This window comes from Clupea harengus, chromosome 20 (genome assembly GCF_900700415.2).
Source record: "Clupea harengus chromosome 20, Ch_v2.0.2, whole genome shotgun sequence".
NCBI lineage: Eukaryota > Metazoa > Chordata > Actinopteri > Clupeiformes > Clupeidae > Clupea > Clupea harengus.
The window spans coordinates 4,936,925-4,950,945 of NC_045171.1; the positions used below are offsets into that span (position 1 = coordinate 4,936,925).

At 47.7% G+C, this 14,021-nt stretch overlaps 1 protein-coding gene across 6 annotated transcripts in view; it reads right to left on the minus strand.

Moving 5' to 3' along the window:
• Window positions 1-14,021, minus strand: part of atp11c (ATPase phospholipid transporting 11C) — a 62,909-nt gene that overhangs the window by 39,539 nt on the left and 9,349 nt on the right. For all 6 annotated transcript variants that reach the window (XR_006153018.1, XM_031558091.2, XM_031558090.2 and 3 more), the window contains exon 2: window positions 3,112-3,231. Coding sequence is in view for 5 of the 6 variants with exons in the window: in XM_031558091.2 (XP_031413951.1) it covers window positions 3,112-3,231 (120 nt within the window). In the remaining variant the exon portion in view is untranslated. The remainder of the gene's footprint in view (window positions 1-3,111; window positions 3,232-14,021) is intronic.

The following is a 14,021-nucleotide window of genomic DNA, read 5'->3' on the forward strand; positions in this document are numbered from 1 at the left end:
CTGAAAAGATTACTAGACCTCTGTGTGCTGCACATTCTGTAGAGATTAGGTTAACAAGGGCAGCATCATTTTGAATAGTAAATAGTAAAGGTTTCACATTTACAATGCAAAGTCCATGCACAACGGCTGGCTAGTGGCCAACGCAGTGTTGACACGTGTGAGAGCCAGTCGAGCCGGTAATGTTATGAGAGTCTGTGTTTAGATAATTTATGGGCAGCATCTTCGCCACGGAGAGATGATCGGGAACAGTAGAAATGCAGAGATCTGTTGTCACAAACAGAGTGTCATCTTTTCAAGATCATGTAGGATTTGTCCTGCTCTCAGTGATGCTTTCAGAATGATGAGCGAGAGAGTGAGAGATGGGGAGACCAAGAGAGACGGAGCGAGAGAGTGAGAGATGGAGAGACCAAGAGAGACGGAGCGAGAGAGTGAGAGATGGAGAGACCAAGAGAGATGGAGCGAGAGAGTGAGAGATGGGGAGACCAAGAGAGATGGAGCGAGAGAGTGAGAGATGGGGAGACCAAGAGAGATGGAGCGAGAGAGTGAGAGATGGAGAGACCAAGAAAGATGGAGCGAGAGAGTGAGAGATGGGGAGACCAAGAGAGACGGAGCGAGAGAGTGAGAGGTGCCAGGAAGTGAGGTGAAAGGGGTGGAGCAGGATGATGGAAAGAGGAAGAAGAGTGTAAACAGCAGAGTGAGGGTAATTAAAGTGTGTTTACGGTCCCACCGGAGGACCATTGATTAGGCCATCCTCAGCATAACCCCCCTCCTCTTCCTCCTCCTCACAAACACATCTATAAATACCGTCCTGAGCCAAATAAACACACAGGCGCCTCTCCAAAGCTCTCAGACTAGAGTCTCAAAGTAATGCTAAGTCACTCGCACCACAGATACCTCCTCTCACACTCATCAGAGCACACACTCTCACCAGAGCACACTCTCACACACACACTCACACACTCTCTCCCTCTCACTCTCACCAGAGCACACTCTCTCACCAGAGCACACACTCTCACTCTCACCAGAGCACACACTCTCACCAGAGCACACACTCTCCCTCTCACTCTCACCACAGATACCTCCTCTCACCAGAGCACACTCTCTCACACACTCACACACTCAGAGCACACACAACTCTCACTCAGAGCACACACAACTCTCACTCAGAGCACACACTCTCACACACACTCACACACACTCTCACCAGAGCACACACTCTCACTCAGAGCACACACAACTCACCCACTCTCACCACAGATACTCCCTCTCACTCAGAGCACACTCTCTCCCTCTCCCTCTCACTCAGAGCACACACACAACTCACACTCAGAGCACACACAACTCACACTCAGAGCACACACACAACTCTCACTCAGAGCACACACACAACTCTCACTCAGAGCACACACACAACTCTCACTCAGAGCACACACACAACTCTCACTCAGAGCACACACACAACTCTCACTCAGAGCACACACACAACTCTCACTCAGAGCACACACACAACTCTCACTCAGAGCACACACACAACTCTCACTCAGAGCACACACACAACTCACACTCAGAGCACACACACAACTCTCACTCAGAGCACACACAACTCTCACTCAGAGCACACACACAACTCTCACTCAGAGCACACACACAACTCTCACTCAGAGCACACACAACTCACCCACTAACTTTGGCTACATCATCAAACTTAGCTGAAGAAACTGCATTCTGGATTTATAACAATGGAAAACAAACCTCATGACAAAGCACAGCCTTATTTAGGGATAATGGTAAGCCTGAGCACCAACCAAAGTTACTCTGCAGTTTTGTTTAACCCCTGTGTTACACATTACCCCTGCATGTATCCTGTCTATGACTGGCTGCTCTGGAGTACATGCTGATGCCTACAAAGTGCTTCATGTGGAACCGTTAGTTATCCAAACAGCAGAGACTGTGGACGCTTTGCCCTTCAGACACCTCTTTCTCAGGTGCAACACACACACACACACACACACACACACACACACACTTCCGGCCTGTACAGCCAGCCCCCCCCACAATCCCTCCACAGCCCCAGTGGGGGAGATTTAGGGGCCCCCCCCATCCGGCTCAGGAGACAGATTGAATGGCCCTACTCGCCTGAACCTTAATAGCTACCATGAATTTCAGCGGCAGCCCAACCAGCAGTCCCTGCTGACAGATCACAGGCCACCATCGCTGGAGAGACAAGCAGCACTGAGGGGAGGGGGGGGGGGGGGGGGGTGGAGAGCTGGATGGGGGGTGAAGAAATGTATTACAATTCCTGAGAGGATGGAATACGAGGAGGGGGGGGGGAGGAAGCAAAGATGGTGCTTGGGTGTAAAAGGGAGGGAGGACGGGGCAGAAAGAGAAATGAAGACTGCAAGTGAGACAGACATCACGAGAGAGAACATTTTTTGCATTCCTTTCTGTAATTTATGTTCAGTGCTTTGGCAACATTGTGACGCCACAGCCAAGCCAACACAGCTCATTCTGACTGGAACTTGAACTAGAAGAGAAATGAAGAGAACAAAAGAGAGGGACAGGGAAAGAAGAGAGATCGTGAGGGAGAGCAAGCACTCTCAGCCGGTGCGGTGCGGTGCGGTGCGTTGCGGTGCCTGTGTGGTGCGGTGCGGTCCCAGCAGAAGAGTCTCTTCACACCTGGAGGAACAGGTGGCAGAGCACCAGGGCAACTGCGGAATGCACCGGAGAAACGAGCTGAAGTCACGCTGGCTATGTTCCCAGCCTAATGCTCGGCCACGATGAACTATTCTAGGACTCAAACAGTGGCCCCCCCTCCCCTTCCCGAGCGCTTCACTAGCGTAGTGTTTCATAACAGCCAGAAAATGTGAGCAGATGAAAACAAGAGTATATAAATTTTTTTTTTTTAAAAATTGCATTTGTGGGAGATGTGATTCACAATGTTATGAAACCATTGCCCAATACAGTTTAGCAGTTTGAACTTACAAAGCATTCCGATCCGCAGAGTTTAAAGCAGGCTTGGTTGATTAGGTAAGAGCAGCAGCTCAAGCACCACACACACACACACACACACACACACACACACGCTCAGGTTTTGCTGTGGGAAGTGCTCACCTTGGAAGACACAATCCTGTTGTCACAGAATTTGGGGGGGATAAAGGCCTCGGTGGGCGGACACGGCCGGTGCCCCACATAGATGGTCCTGCTGTCCACCCTCTTCTCGTCCCCTCCACACTGCAGGGACACAGAGACACGTAAATAACACACACAGACACACACACACACAGACACACACACACACACACACACACACACACACACCTCTTCTCGTCCCCTCCACACTGCAGAGAGACAGAGACACGTAAATAACACACACACACACACACACACACCTCTTCTCGTCCCCTCCGACACAGAGACACGTAAATAACACACACACACACCTCTTCTCATCCCCTCCACACTGCAGAGACACAGAGACACGTAAATAACACACACACACACACACACACACACACACACACACACACACATCTTCTCGTCCCCTCCACACTGCAGAGAGACAGAGACACAGAGACACGTAAATAACACACACACACCTCTTCTCGTCCCCTCTACACTGCAGACACAGAGACACGTAAATAACACACACACACACACACCTCTTCTCATCCCCTCCACACTGCAGAGAGACAGAGACACGTAAATAACACGTTTATTCAACCAGTATTCAAAACTCCATTATTACATTATTGCACCCTTAAAATCCTTGCCTGTTGAATGTAATACAGCTCAGGCCTCACTAGCACCTAAACACCTTACAAAAAACACCAATGAATTTGACCTGTTTACTTTCAGTTTTCTGAGCTGCCATCCATGTACTATACTCAAAAAGGGGTAGGATTTTAAGTCAAAAATGCTCTTGAACATTTTGAGATATCGAAATGTCTCAGTCGGAGTTTTTAGCAAAGAGTTGCATAGAGTTGAGCCACACCACTATTCAAACCAGACACCTAAGGATAACTTCACCCCACTTCTCTCCACCCATTCTCAGACTGGCTATCCAGTGAATCACTCGTATAGATCAAAGTCCCCTTTTTTATTACATTTATTGAGTTAAGTGGAGTAAGTTATTACATTATTGGTAGGGCTGAACGATTAATTGCATTTGCGATTTAATCGCGATATGATAGAACGCGATTTTCTAACCGCAACGTTCGCGATTAAAAACGTGATCTTAAAAAAAAAAAAATTATAATTTTTTAAAAAAAAAATTTTTTTTTATAAGATGGTAAATTTTGCCCAGTGTTTAAAAAGTGCATGCCTTGTGTTTATTCTTACAATGACTTTGTTAAAATGACTTAAATGCACAGTGGCAAAGCCACCGATTTGTTGTTTGTGTTGTTGTCTGTAATAAGCAGTTAAATAAAAATTTTAATCGTGGGAAATAATATTTTACACTAAATGTATCTAATATTGTGTTGGTCATCATTCATTACGATTTGTTGGGAAAAAAATTAGGATAAAACAAAAAAATCGCATATTAAATCGCAATCGCAATATTTGGGGGAAAAATCGCAATTAGATTATTTCCCCAAATCGTTCAGCCCTAATTATTGGTACAATTATTATTACATTACCTGTACAGACATTTGATTACATTAGCGGGTTCTACAAAACTAATTTAGACAGCATACAAGATTGACGTGTTTTCCCATCCAAAACTTTACAAGAAAACAGACAGGCTATATGTTGTGCCTAAGAAGAGAGCAAAAGAGGAAGAAACACGAGAGAAGAAAGGAGAACTGGACAAGGTGAGCATGAGGTCTGCACTTAGCAGAGAACAAGAGACAAGAGTGAGGTCTGAGAGAGAAAAGGAGGAAGGAAGGAAGAAAGAGAGTGATAGCACGAGAGAGAGAGAGAGAGAGTTCAGTCAATACATCAGTCAAGAGGCAGCTGTCATCACAGTAACATATGGAGACCCAGGTCTCCTGAACAGCCGGTGGGTGCGTAAACATTTCTCCTGATGGAAGACACACGCGAGCACTTAGGCCAAGCAAACACCCAAAACACATTTAGACAGAGCCCACTCCACCCCATGTACGGGCATCCAACGCATCCCTGGCCGACCTCTGCCTAGCCTTCAGAGGACCAATTCATTCCAACCAGTGGGGTTTATTTTCCCCACCCCACCCCACAACCACACGCCACTGCTCTGATGATCTGTTGTCTTCACTGCAGTAATGACAAATGTGTTTAAAGTGCACCAAGTTAAAGACTAAAAAAAAAATATATATAAAAAAAAAAAAAAGACAGTGACACATGAAATATGAAAACCATCCCACGGGCCACCAAACTGAAAGGGCTGGGGCAGGGGAATCGGATGCCAGCGGCTGAAAAATGAGCGCAGGATAAAAACAAAGAGAAAGGGGGAAAAAAAGCCCTCCTCATCATTTGGAATAATAGGCTTAGTGAGAGGTGCTTGCCAGAGAATGATGAAACTTGCTCAAGACGCTGAGAGCCAGCGCAATCCCCTGAGCATTACAGAGAGAGAGAGAGAGAGAGAGAGAGAGAGAGAGAGAGAGAGAGAGAGAGAGAGAGAGAGAGAGAGAGAGACCGAGAGGCATTGGGTGCCACTGAGGGAACACACTGTGTGTGTGTGTGTGTGTGTGTGTGTGTGTGTGTGTGTGTGTGTGTGTGTGTTGGGGGGGGGCAGGGGGTAGGAGGAGTCAAAAGGTCAGCCGGGCCACGATGGCCAGGTGAAAGTCCTGAGTTTCACTGGCAGGTGTGGCCCCACTGATGATCTGCTGGTTATAAAGAGAGACAAGAGGTGAGAGAGAGAGAGAGAGACAGGAAGAGAGAGAGAGAGAGAGAGAGAGAGAGAGAGAGAGAGAGAGAGAGAGAGAGAGAGAGACAAGAGAGCAAAGGAGGACGGAAAGAGCTATAAGATTTATGACCCCCTTTATCTTCTCCGGGTACAGAGCCGGGAGGAAGAGCACACACACAAACCCACACACACACACACACACACAAACGTCACACAGAGCCATCCCATTCCGTCTCATATGTTTGTAAGTAGACACATCATGTTCACATTCATAAGTAAGGCAGTTATCCATGTGTGATTGTGTGTGTGCGTGTGCGTGTGCGTGTGCGTGTGTGTGTGTGTGTGTGTGTGTGTGTGTGTGTGTGCACGTGGTTCTCCACTCTGAGTGTAAGGCCAATGGTAGTAGACACATTCCTCAGCCTTAGAAGGGCCTCCAGGGAGTGAGTGTGTGTGTGTGTGTGTGTGTGTGTGTGTGTGTGTGTGTGTGTGTGTGTGTGTGTGTGTGTGTGTGTGTGTGTGAGTGTGGAGGAGGACGAGGGGCGGCGTGGCGAGGTGGAGACAGTGGGCGCTGCTAGTGACTCAGCGTCTGAGAATAGGAAGTCTTCCTTGACTGCAGGGGAAACCGCCACAGGTCAGCTGCCGGCTCTACCGACGGTCACTATTGTGCTAACTGTCCGATCAAACCCCCTCCACTCTGTTTCTCCCGCGGGCCCAAGGAAGTGATGCACCAGTGAGTGCAGATTCCTCTCCGCTCACTGAGGCACACACACACACACACACACACACACACACACACACACACACACCCATTTCCTCTCTCGCTTCGTTTCTCCAGATACGGGGAAAGACCACTTCCTTCTCTCCACCCTGCCTCTCTCTCTCTCGATCTGTGGAGCGCTGAGCTGAGCCACGGGAGCGGAGAGCTATTAGCGGCGACGTGAATAATTCAGCCGCCGTGGGGCAAGAGATCTGGCGTGATGGCCATTCAGCGGTACAGCATGCGCTGTTGCCACTGGCAGCGCCGGCCACCAAGGGGGGGGGGGGGTCCTGTGTCACAACACACCACCCCATAAACGGCTGCCTTCCTCCAGCCAGTCCTTCCGCCAGCCACCTGCGTGCTGAGTGAGTGGCTCGTGGTCGAGAGCTGCCAGATAACTCGCTAATCAGATTCACCCCTCACATGCCTGTGATTACTCAGGTCTAATCTCCGCAGAGCAGATTAGGCAGCCTTGGAGCTCGTGGGTTATGCGGCATTAGCCACGAGTGGCCCCCTTATCCGCGCCGTTTATCCACCCTGCGCTTAGCGCGAGGAGAGCAGCATGATGGCGGCCGACGGCAGTGACTTTAGAAGGCTCCGGAAGCAAGAACCCAGAACCAGGCCCCGGTGTGTTGCTTGAGTCACGGCTGAGTGAATCAGCCGGCAGGGCTGTCGTGCGTGTGCGTGTGTTTGTGTGTGTGTGTTGTGTGTGTGTGTTGTGTGTGTGTGTTGTGTGTGTGGTGTGTGTGTGTGTGTTGTGTGTGTGTGTGTGTTGTGTGTGTGTGTGTTGTGTGTGTACAAAGCCTGCTGACCACTTGGACAAGAAAGACCGGATGGAAAAGCAGGAAGGCCGGGGGAGGTGTAAAGAGAGGAGAGGAAGGAAGGAATGAATGAATGAATGAACAAAAGAGGGAGAGAGATAGCGACAGAAAGGGAACAGAAGGGGCTTCAGCGCTAAGCCATAGTCACACAGATGAGATCTCCAAACTGGCTGGGCTGCTCTCCCACACCCAGCACTTTGGGAAAGGGAGATTAAAAACATCTCCCTCCACTACAGAAATGAGGGAGGGATGATGATGATGATGATGATGTTTGCAAGAGGATGGAAAGGTCAGTCAGCAAAACACTCCTTTCGCATTGCGAAGTCCATTTCAGTGGAAGTCTTCTCTCTTTCCTCTCTCCTACAACCTTCTGACTGAGATGCCCCTCGTTGGGTGGTCACCCATGAGGACCAGCCTACCTTTGTCAGCACTTCGGACACATGACGCACAATGTGGCAATGTGGCTATGCTAGTTCATCAGTACGGCACTGAACTTCCTGTTTGGCAAATCGTACAAGACATCAAGACTGCAGAATTTATCTTTGTAAGGTATGCGGTTGTTGAGCAATCTGTCTTTAGATTATCCAACCTGCAGGGATATGTCAGAACTGAATATCTGGTGGAGGAGCAGCAGGCATAATGAACTGCAGCAAAGAAAAGCAGGAAAATAAAAAAAAAGTACACCACCTTTGCTTGAGCATAACTGGCTGAAGCTCTCAGGTCTTATCGGGGACTCAGATCACTGCAGAGTCGCCCCTCTCGACACATCAAGGCTCTCTGCCCAGAGCACACCTAAACCGCCATCCCAAGAGTGCACTGCGATCACTCCGGGAGGCTTTTAAACCCCAGCGTTTGCTGCGGTGACACTGCGGTCACTCCGGGGGTCTTTAAACCCCTGCGTCTGCTGCGGTGACACTGCAAGCAAACAAGTAAACAAAAGGAGCGATGCGGTGTACAGTCTGGCGGCTGTACTGAACTCTACTTTACTTTTTCATACCTCTCCCCCCCCTCTCTCTCTGGGAGTCATTAACCGCAGGGTCTACGTTCCAACAACAACAGAGCCTCAAGGTTAGCATCTGCCTATAGTAAACATGAGCAGGCACCGGCCCAAACCCACAGCTAAACAACAGCAAGGAGCTTTCCAAAGGCACTGCGTTAACTGGAGCCATGCACACGTGCTCTAAACACAGGCAGAGCTACTGAGGAGAGCAGAACAAATACAAATCAAAGCCCCAGAAGAGCGAGAATGGACCATTAGAAGCGGGGAAGCGCTGGCGTGGAAGATGGCCCAGGGGTCTGACGGAGAATTGCAGCCATGCTGAGAGATCATTGATTTTGAAGGAAATTCAGTGTTTAATGTAACGAGGGTCAGAAGGCAGGGCCTGCAGCACCCCTGACGTGATCACACTACTCATTCCCCAACCAGCGCACTCGGCCTTCAGGAGCAGACAATTGAGCCCTAATGTAGGGGAAATATGATGGAACTGATGGGATTTTTTTTCTCCGCCTTAGTATCAAACGTCTCAATACTTCACTAAATCCCAAACAAAAGGATTTTAAGGAACTTAAAAAGGAAGAATGTGAATGCCAGGAATGATGAGTAGGCAGATTGTGTCTGAGTGGAGGGACATTAGCCACAGTCCAAACAGAGACGGAGAGGAAATCAATAGCACAAACATGCTTTTACTCTCTTTAAACTCTCTCATGCAACACTTTTAGGAGCTCACTAGTAAACCGAATTAAGCAAACCAGGACACTGCCATATTAGATCAGCCTTCATATTTAAATCGGTGTTAGCACTGCTTTATGCACACAGGTAACACAGCAACAAGGAGAACAACACCTCCAGTGTGTGCGGATGTGGCACAGGACACAATGTGCTATATTAAGAGAGTCAGCCAAGTGCTGGACGGACTGGCTTCAGCTCAGGTGCAATAGCGAGCCAAGCGTCTCTCTCCGCTCCCCAGAGCCTGGTGATATCACAATGTTCTGTCTGTGACTGCCGTCCATGACAGCCACTTGAGCCCTCTCTGCATTAATGCTTAACAAGGTCTCAAAGACAGGGTCGGATTGTGTTGGGTTACAAAGATCAGCAGAGAGACAAGCCAGAGACGCGAGACGAGGGGGATCGGTGTCCGAGAAAGGTTACTGATTAAACTGACTTCAGTTTAGTTACAGTGAGACTAACTACAGTATGGGATCCCGCAACTGCGGAAATTGGTGGTATCTATTACGTAATTAACAATGACCAAATGAAAACACACCAAACCAATGTAGTACATTTACTGAAAGTCTATTTTCAGATTTGCATTTGTGCCCCCTGCCAAAGGACAGCTCTATGCTACAAAACGCCTTTTTTGTGCAAATGCCAAACCGTGAAATATTGTCAGCTACCGCATCGGTTACTCTTGCAGGAGCCTCAAATAACTGAAAGGAGTCTTGCTCCGAATGCCCTGCGCTGGAAGCGGGCCTCCCTGTTGCAACAGCGCTGAATGACTAATGAATTGTGACAAAACAATGTTCTGCCAGCCGCCTTTTTTCCCCCACCTGCATGCCGTGCTGAAATACACGCTTTTAAGATGAAGTGTCTTTATTCCCCCGACTATGATTGATAACATCCCGTGGCAAGCTATGGGCAGGGAACGGACTGTGATATTTCATCGACGTTGCACTTGGTTTGGCATGTGAACCTGCAGAACTCACTCTGTCACACTTGTCATCACTTCAGTGGGCCCTAGTAAATTGTGCTTGGTCAGGAAACGTGACAAAAGGGAGCCACAAACATGTGTCCAAACTTTGACTGGCGAATGGGCCTGGATGTGATGTCACTGGCGTAGTTAATTCAGTTCATTTTGGACGGCTGACAAACCCAGCGAGGCAGAAAGACTAAGAGAGATCTGCTCTGTGACGTGTTGTAGCTGGACGAGAGCTACATCCAGGCCTAACAATCAAGCTAAATTAGCCCTGTTGAGAATAGAGATAAAGACAGCTGTGGACTGCTGGCTACAAGCGGTGATTCACAGCTTGATACACTGCCGCTACTGGGCAGGAAGCGAAGTTCGAAGTTCCTTCTCTGCCCCGAAAATGTTGCTGATGTTCAAGCCTTGCAGACTTTTGTTTAGTGAGACTAATTCATTAAGGTTGAGACGATTATATGCAATCCCATTTGCTGACTCCAAACTATACATCTTGCAACTTTATACTGCAGTAATAATATAGGGGACAATAAAGCTATTATTACACAAAATACACTTCAGCGAAATAGACATTCTTCAGTGAAGTAAGCCATTTGGTACAGTGTCAATTGTGTTTTGACAAAAACGTGTCAGCTTTGCTTCACTGGGCAGTGGACATGGGTGACAGCAGGGGGGGAAAGAGGGGATTTCCTGCTCAGTGCACGCATCCTCTGCACCACAATGTTCTTCCTCAAGAGCTGGTTACTTAATAACCATCTGAACCTCCTGACCGGCCTACGGAGTTCAGGCAGGTCATCATCATCATCGTTCTCTCTGTCTGCCTCACTTCCAGCTCAGGCTCATCACCTCGGCAGCCACAGACTCTGGAGCTGGGAGCTCATCTGAGTCTGGCCCAAGGCCACAGTGGTGCTCCATGTGGCGTTTCAGGAGATGGGCAGGTAACAGAGCCACTTCCCAGCCCTGCAAACGCTGCTAACAGGGCCACGCTTGCACTTATCAATGCTAAAAGAGGTCAGTGCTAAAGAGGGCCCGAACATCAAAGTTAAAGCGACAAGACGGCAAGGCAAGAGGGAGACGAGTGAGGAGAGGAAGCTGAGTGGAATGAAGGGGACAATGAGCTCCTGAGCGCAGCTCAAAGTGGACGTCAGCTGCCATTTCTCGGCTGAGGGCTGATGGCTGATGGCTGGCTGGAAGATCTGCTCTGCGGCAGATGGTCGAGGAGGACAGCGCGGTTGCTCTTAAAGGCAAAACCAGGAGGGAAGAGGGGGAGTCTCGTGGCTTTTGACTCACTTTGCATACTTATTTCCCTTATGCAACTGAGTGGGCGCTCGAGTGATCCCACACCTAGGGATATACTGGTCACCAAGACAGAAGCATGTGTGTAAACATCATTTGTTCCAACAGTCAAGTCAAAATTCAGAATTGACAAAGTAACCGCAATCAAAGCAGTGACTATGAAGACCTTCAATGAAAAATTGCGTGTGTTCCAGCCGTCGCCAGCTAGTTGTGCACCAGTGTTGTATCAAGCCACCCCTACTATGCTTGTAGAACTAACATTCCCCATGTCAGCCAACATAACTAAAAATAACTCACCACTACAAAACACATACTAATTCCCAATATCAATAAAACTGGGCTACAGACAGCGCATGTTGTATTGTGAAGGAGGACCTTTACAGATCCCAGGTACAGCATGCGGCTGTCGCTAGCCAATTGGGCAGTGCTGTGTACCCTGCCACCCTAACTAAAATCCGCATGCACCATGTCAGCCAACCATAACTCATCAAAACTAAACAAATAAAATTCCCATACACCTGGCCAGGCAGCCTCTCTCTCTCCCTCTCCTTCTATATCCTATCGCTAATGCTTACACTGATACTGATAAAGTGGCCATATTACCTACTGTTAATTGCTTACCTAAGCGCATCTCCTTATATGATAATCAAATTGATATCTACCAACAAAATTCTCTCTCCTTGACCTTTGCTCGCAAATGCTGATGAATGTGAAAACCTTGTTCCTCATCTCCATATCCATCAAGTGCATCTACGCATATTGGCAGCTGAACTCTACCCACTCATGTTTCTTTCTTCCCCTCCTAGTCTAGACTATCGTCACTGTGAGACCGTGCTGCTGCAGTCTCTCCACCAGATCTACTTGTGGAAACCCTCGGCCCACACGTACCCATCCCCACCACCACACTGTCATAAACGTATTCTACCCCATACTCTATGCCAGCATTTTCCTGCAATGTAAATAACTGCCACTATCAACATGTTTATCTGGCCTTGCTCTACTTACCCTTGTAATATTAACCCTATGCGCACACTGTATACCCACTAAGCTGTTTTGTAAGCATCATGTATATACACCATATGATGTTTGTATAATGTACATTAACATGTATGCTGTGTACATTTACCACTTGTATGCTAGCATGCTCATCATGTGATTTCTTCTGCTATGTTGCTGATTGTTTCCCCTCCCTTTCTACCACCCCCCCACTCCCCCTCTTATTTTTCTATCTCTACCCAGCTGGCCTTAAGCAAATGGACCCCCCTTATGTGCCGCCTTGAGACAATTCTATTGTTTTTGCGCAATAAAAATGAAATAAAATGTAATTGAACTGTTGCAGAATGCAAAAATGCTACATATTCTGTGGTTATATCCCAGTACCTGAAATGATGTTTCTTTCTGTGTCCTTCACCTCAGGACAAAGTTGACTCTCGGGAGCCAAGATTAACCTGAGCAGGAGAGCTAAACCCACATAAGGCCATAAAAAAACATAGAATATAAAATGATGGAAGGAGTGGTTGGGTTAAACACCCCATTCTATTTTCCTGATCTAATAGTTCTGACAAAGAGACAGATTTCCTTGGACTTTATTGCATTAGCTTCCTCTCCTATAGGGCCCACACCAACCTATCAAAGATGGTCATTAGGCAAGGTGCTCACACACAGTTCTGGTCATTATTTAACCGCAAAAACCAAATGAAGAGCTTTTTTTAACTGAGAAGGAGATAACCTGATTGGGGTGGAGGGGGGGGAGCAACAAAGAAAGAAAGAAAGAAAATTGAATTGAATGACCAACGCTGAGATGACAAAATGACTGTTCGTGACACGGCATGACCTCAATTTCCAACTATAGCTCTTAACGTGAACTAGGACAACTCAAACCAACGGAAAACACAAAATGTGGGTAGGGAGTAAGCTACAATTAGAACCAACATCACTCAGCCTTCTGTGGCACTTGTGAACAAAATAATTTGGATACAAACGTTTCACTCGGACACATGAATGTGTACATATACAGGCAGCGTTACCTGATAACACAAACATATGACAGACACAATCGCTGAGGTACAGCCATCACCATTCGAGGCATTGAACAAAGATGTGTGTGTTTGAACAGAGGGAGTGCTCACAAGAGTAAGAACTGACACATAGTTACAAATATTTCCGTCACATGCACCGAGAATATTTCAAAAATGAAGAAAGACCTTGGCATGCTGCACGAACACACACACACACACACACACACACACACACACTAACTGTAGCTGTAAATGGCCTGTGGAAAAGACACAAGGCTTGGGAAACAGTCCGAATTTCTTCTCCTAGGTCATCTATCCCGCCACAAAACCACAAAGTACGAGCCGTTTTGGGACTAAAAACAACCAGGCTGCACCGTCAGAGTGAAAATAGCTCTCTGTGCGCACCAAGAGTACATACGAGTCGTTCTCAGGGTCAGGGAAAGTCCTGTGACTGTTACTGTATGTATCTGCCTTCAAGCCCAAGTACAGCAAAAGATGTTTTTTTTGTGTACGATTGAATTCCGCAACAACACTGTCCCCCATTTACAGCTAGAATGAGCAGACAAAGTGTATGTGTTTATTTGTGTGTGTGTGTGTGTGTGTGTGGGT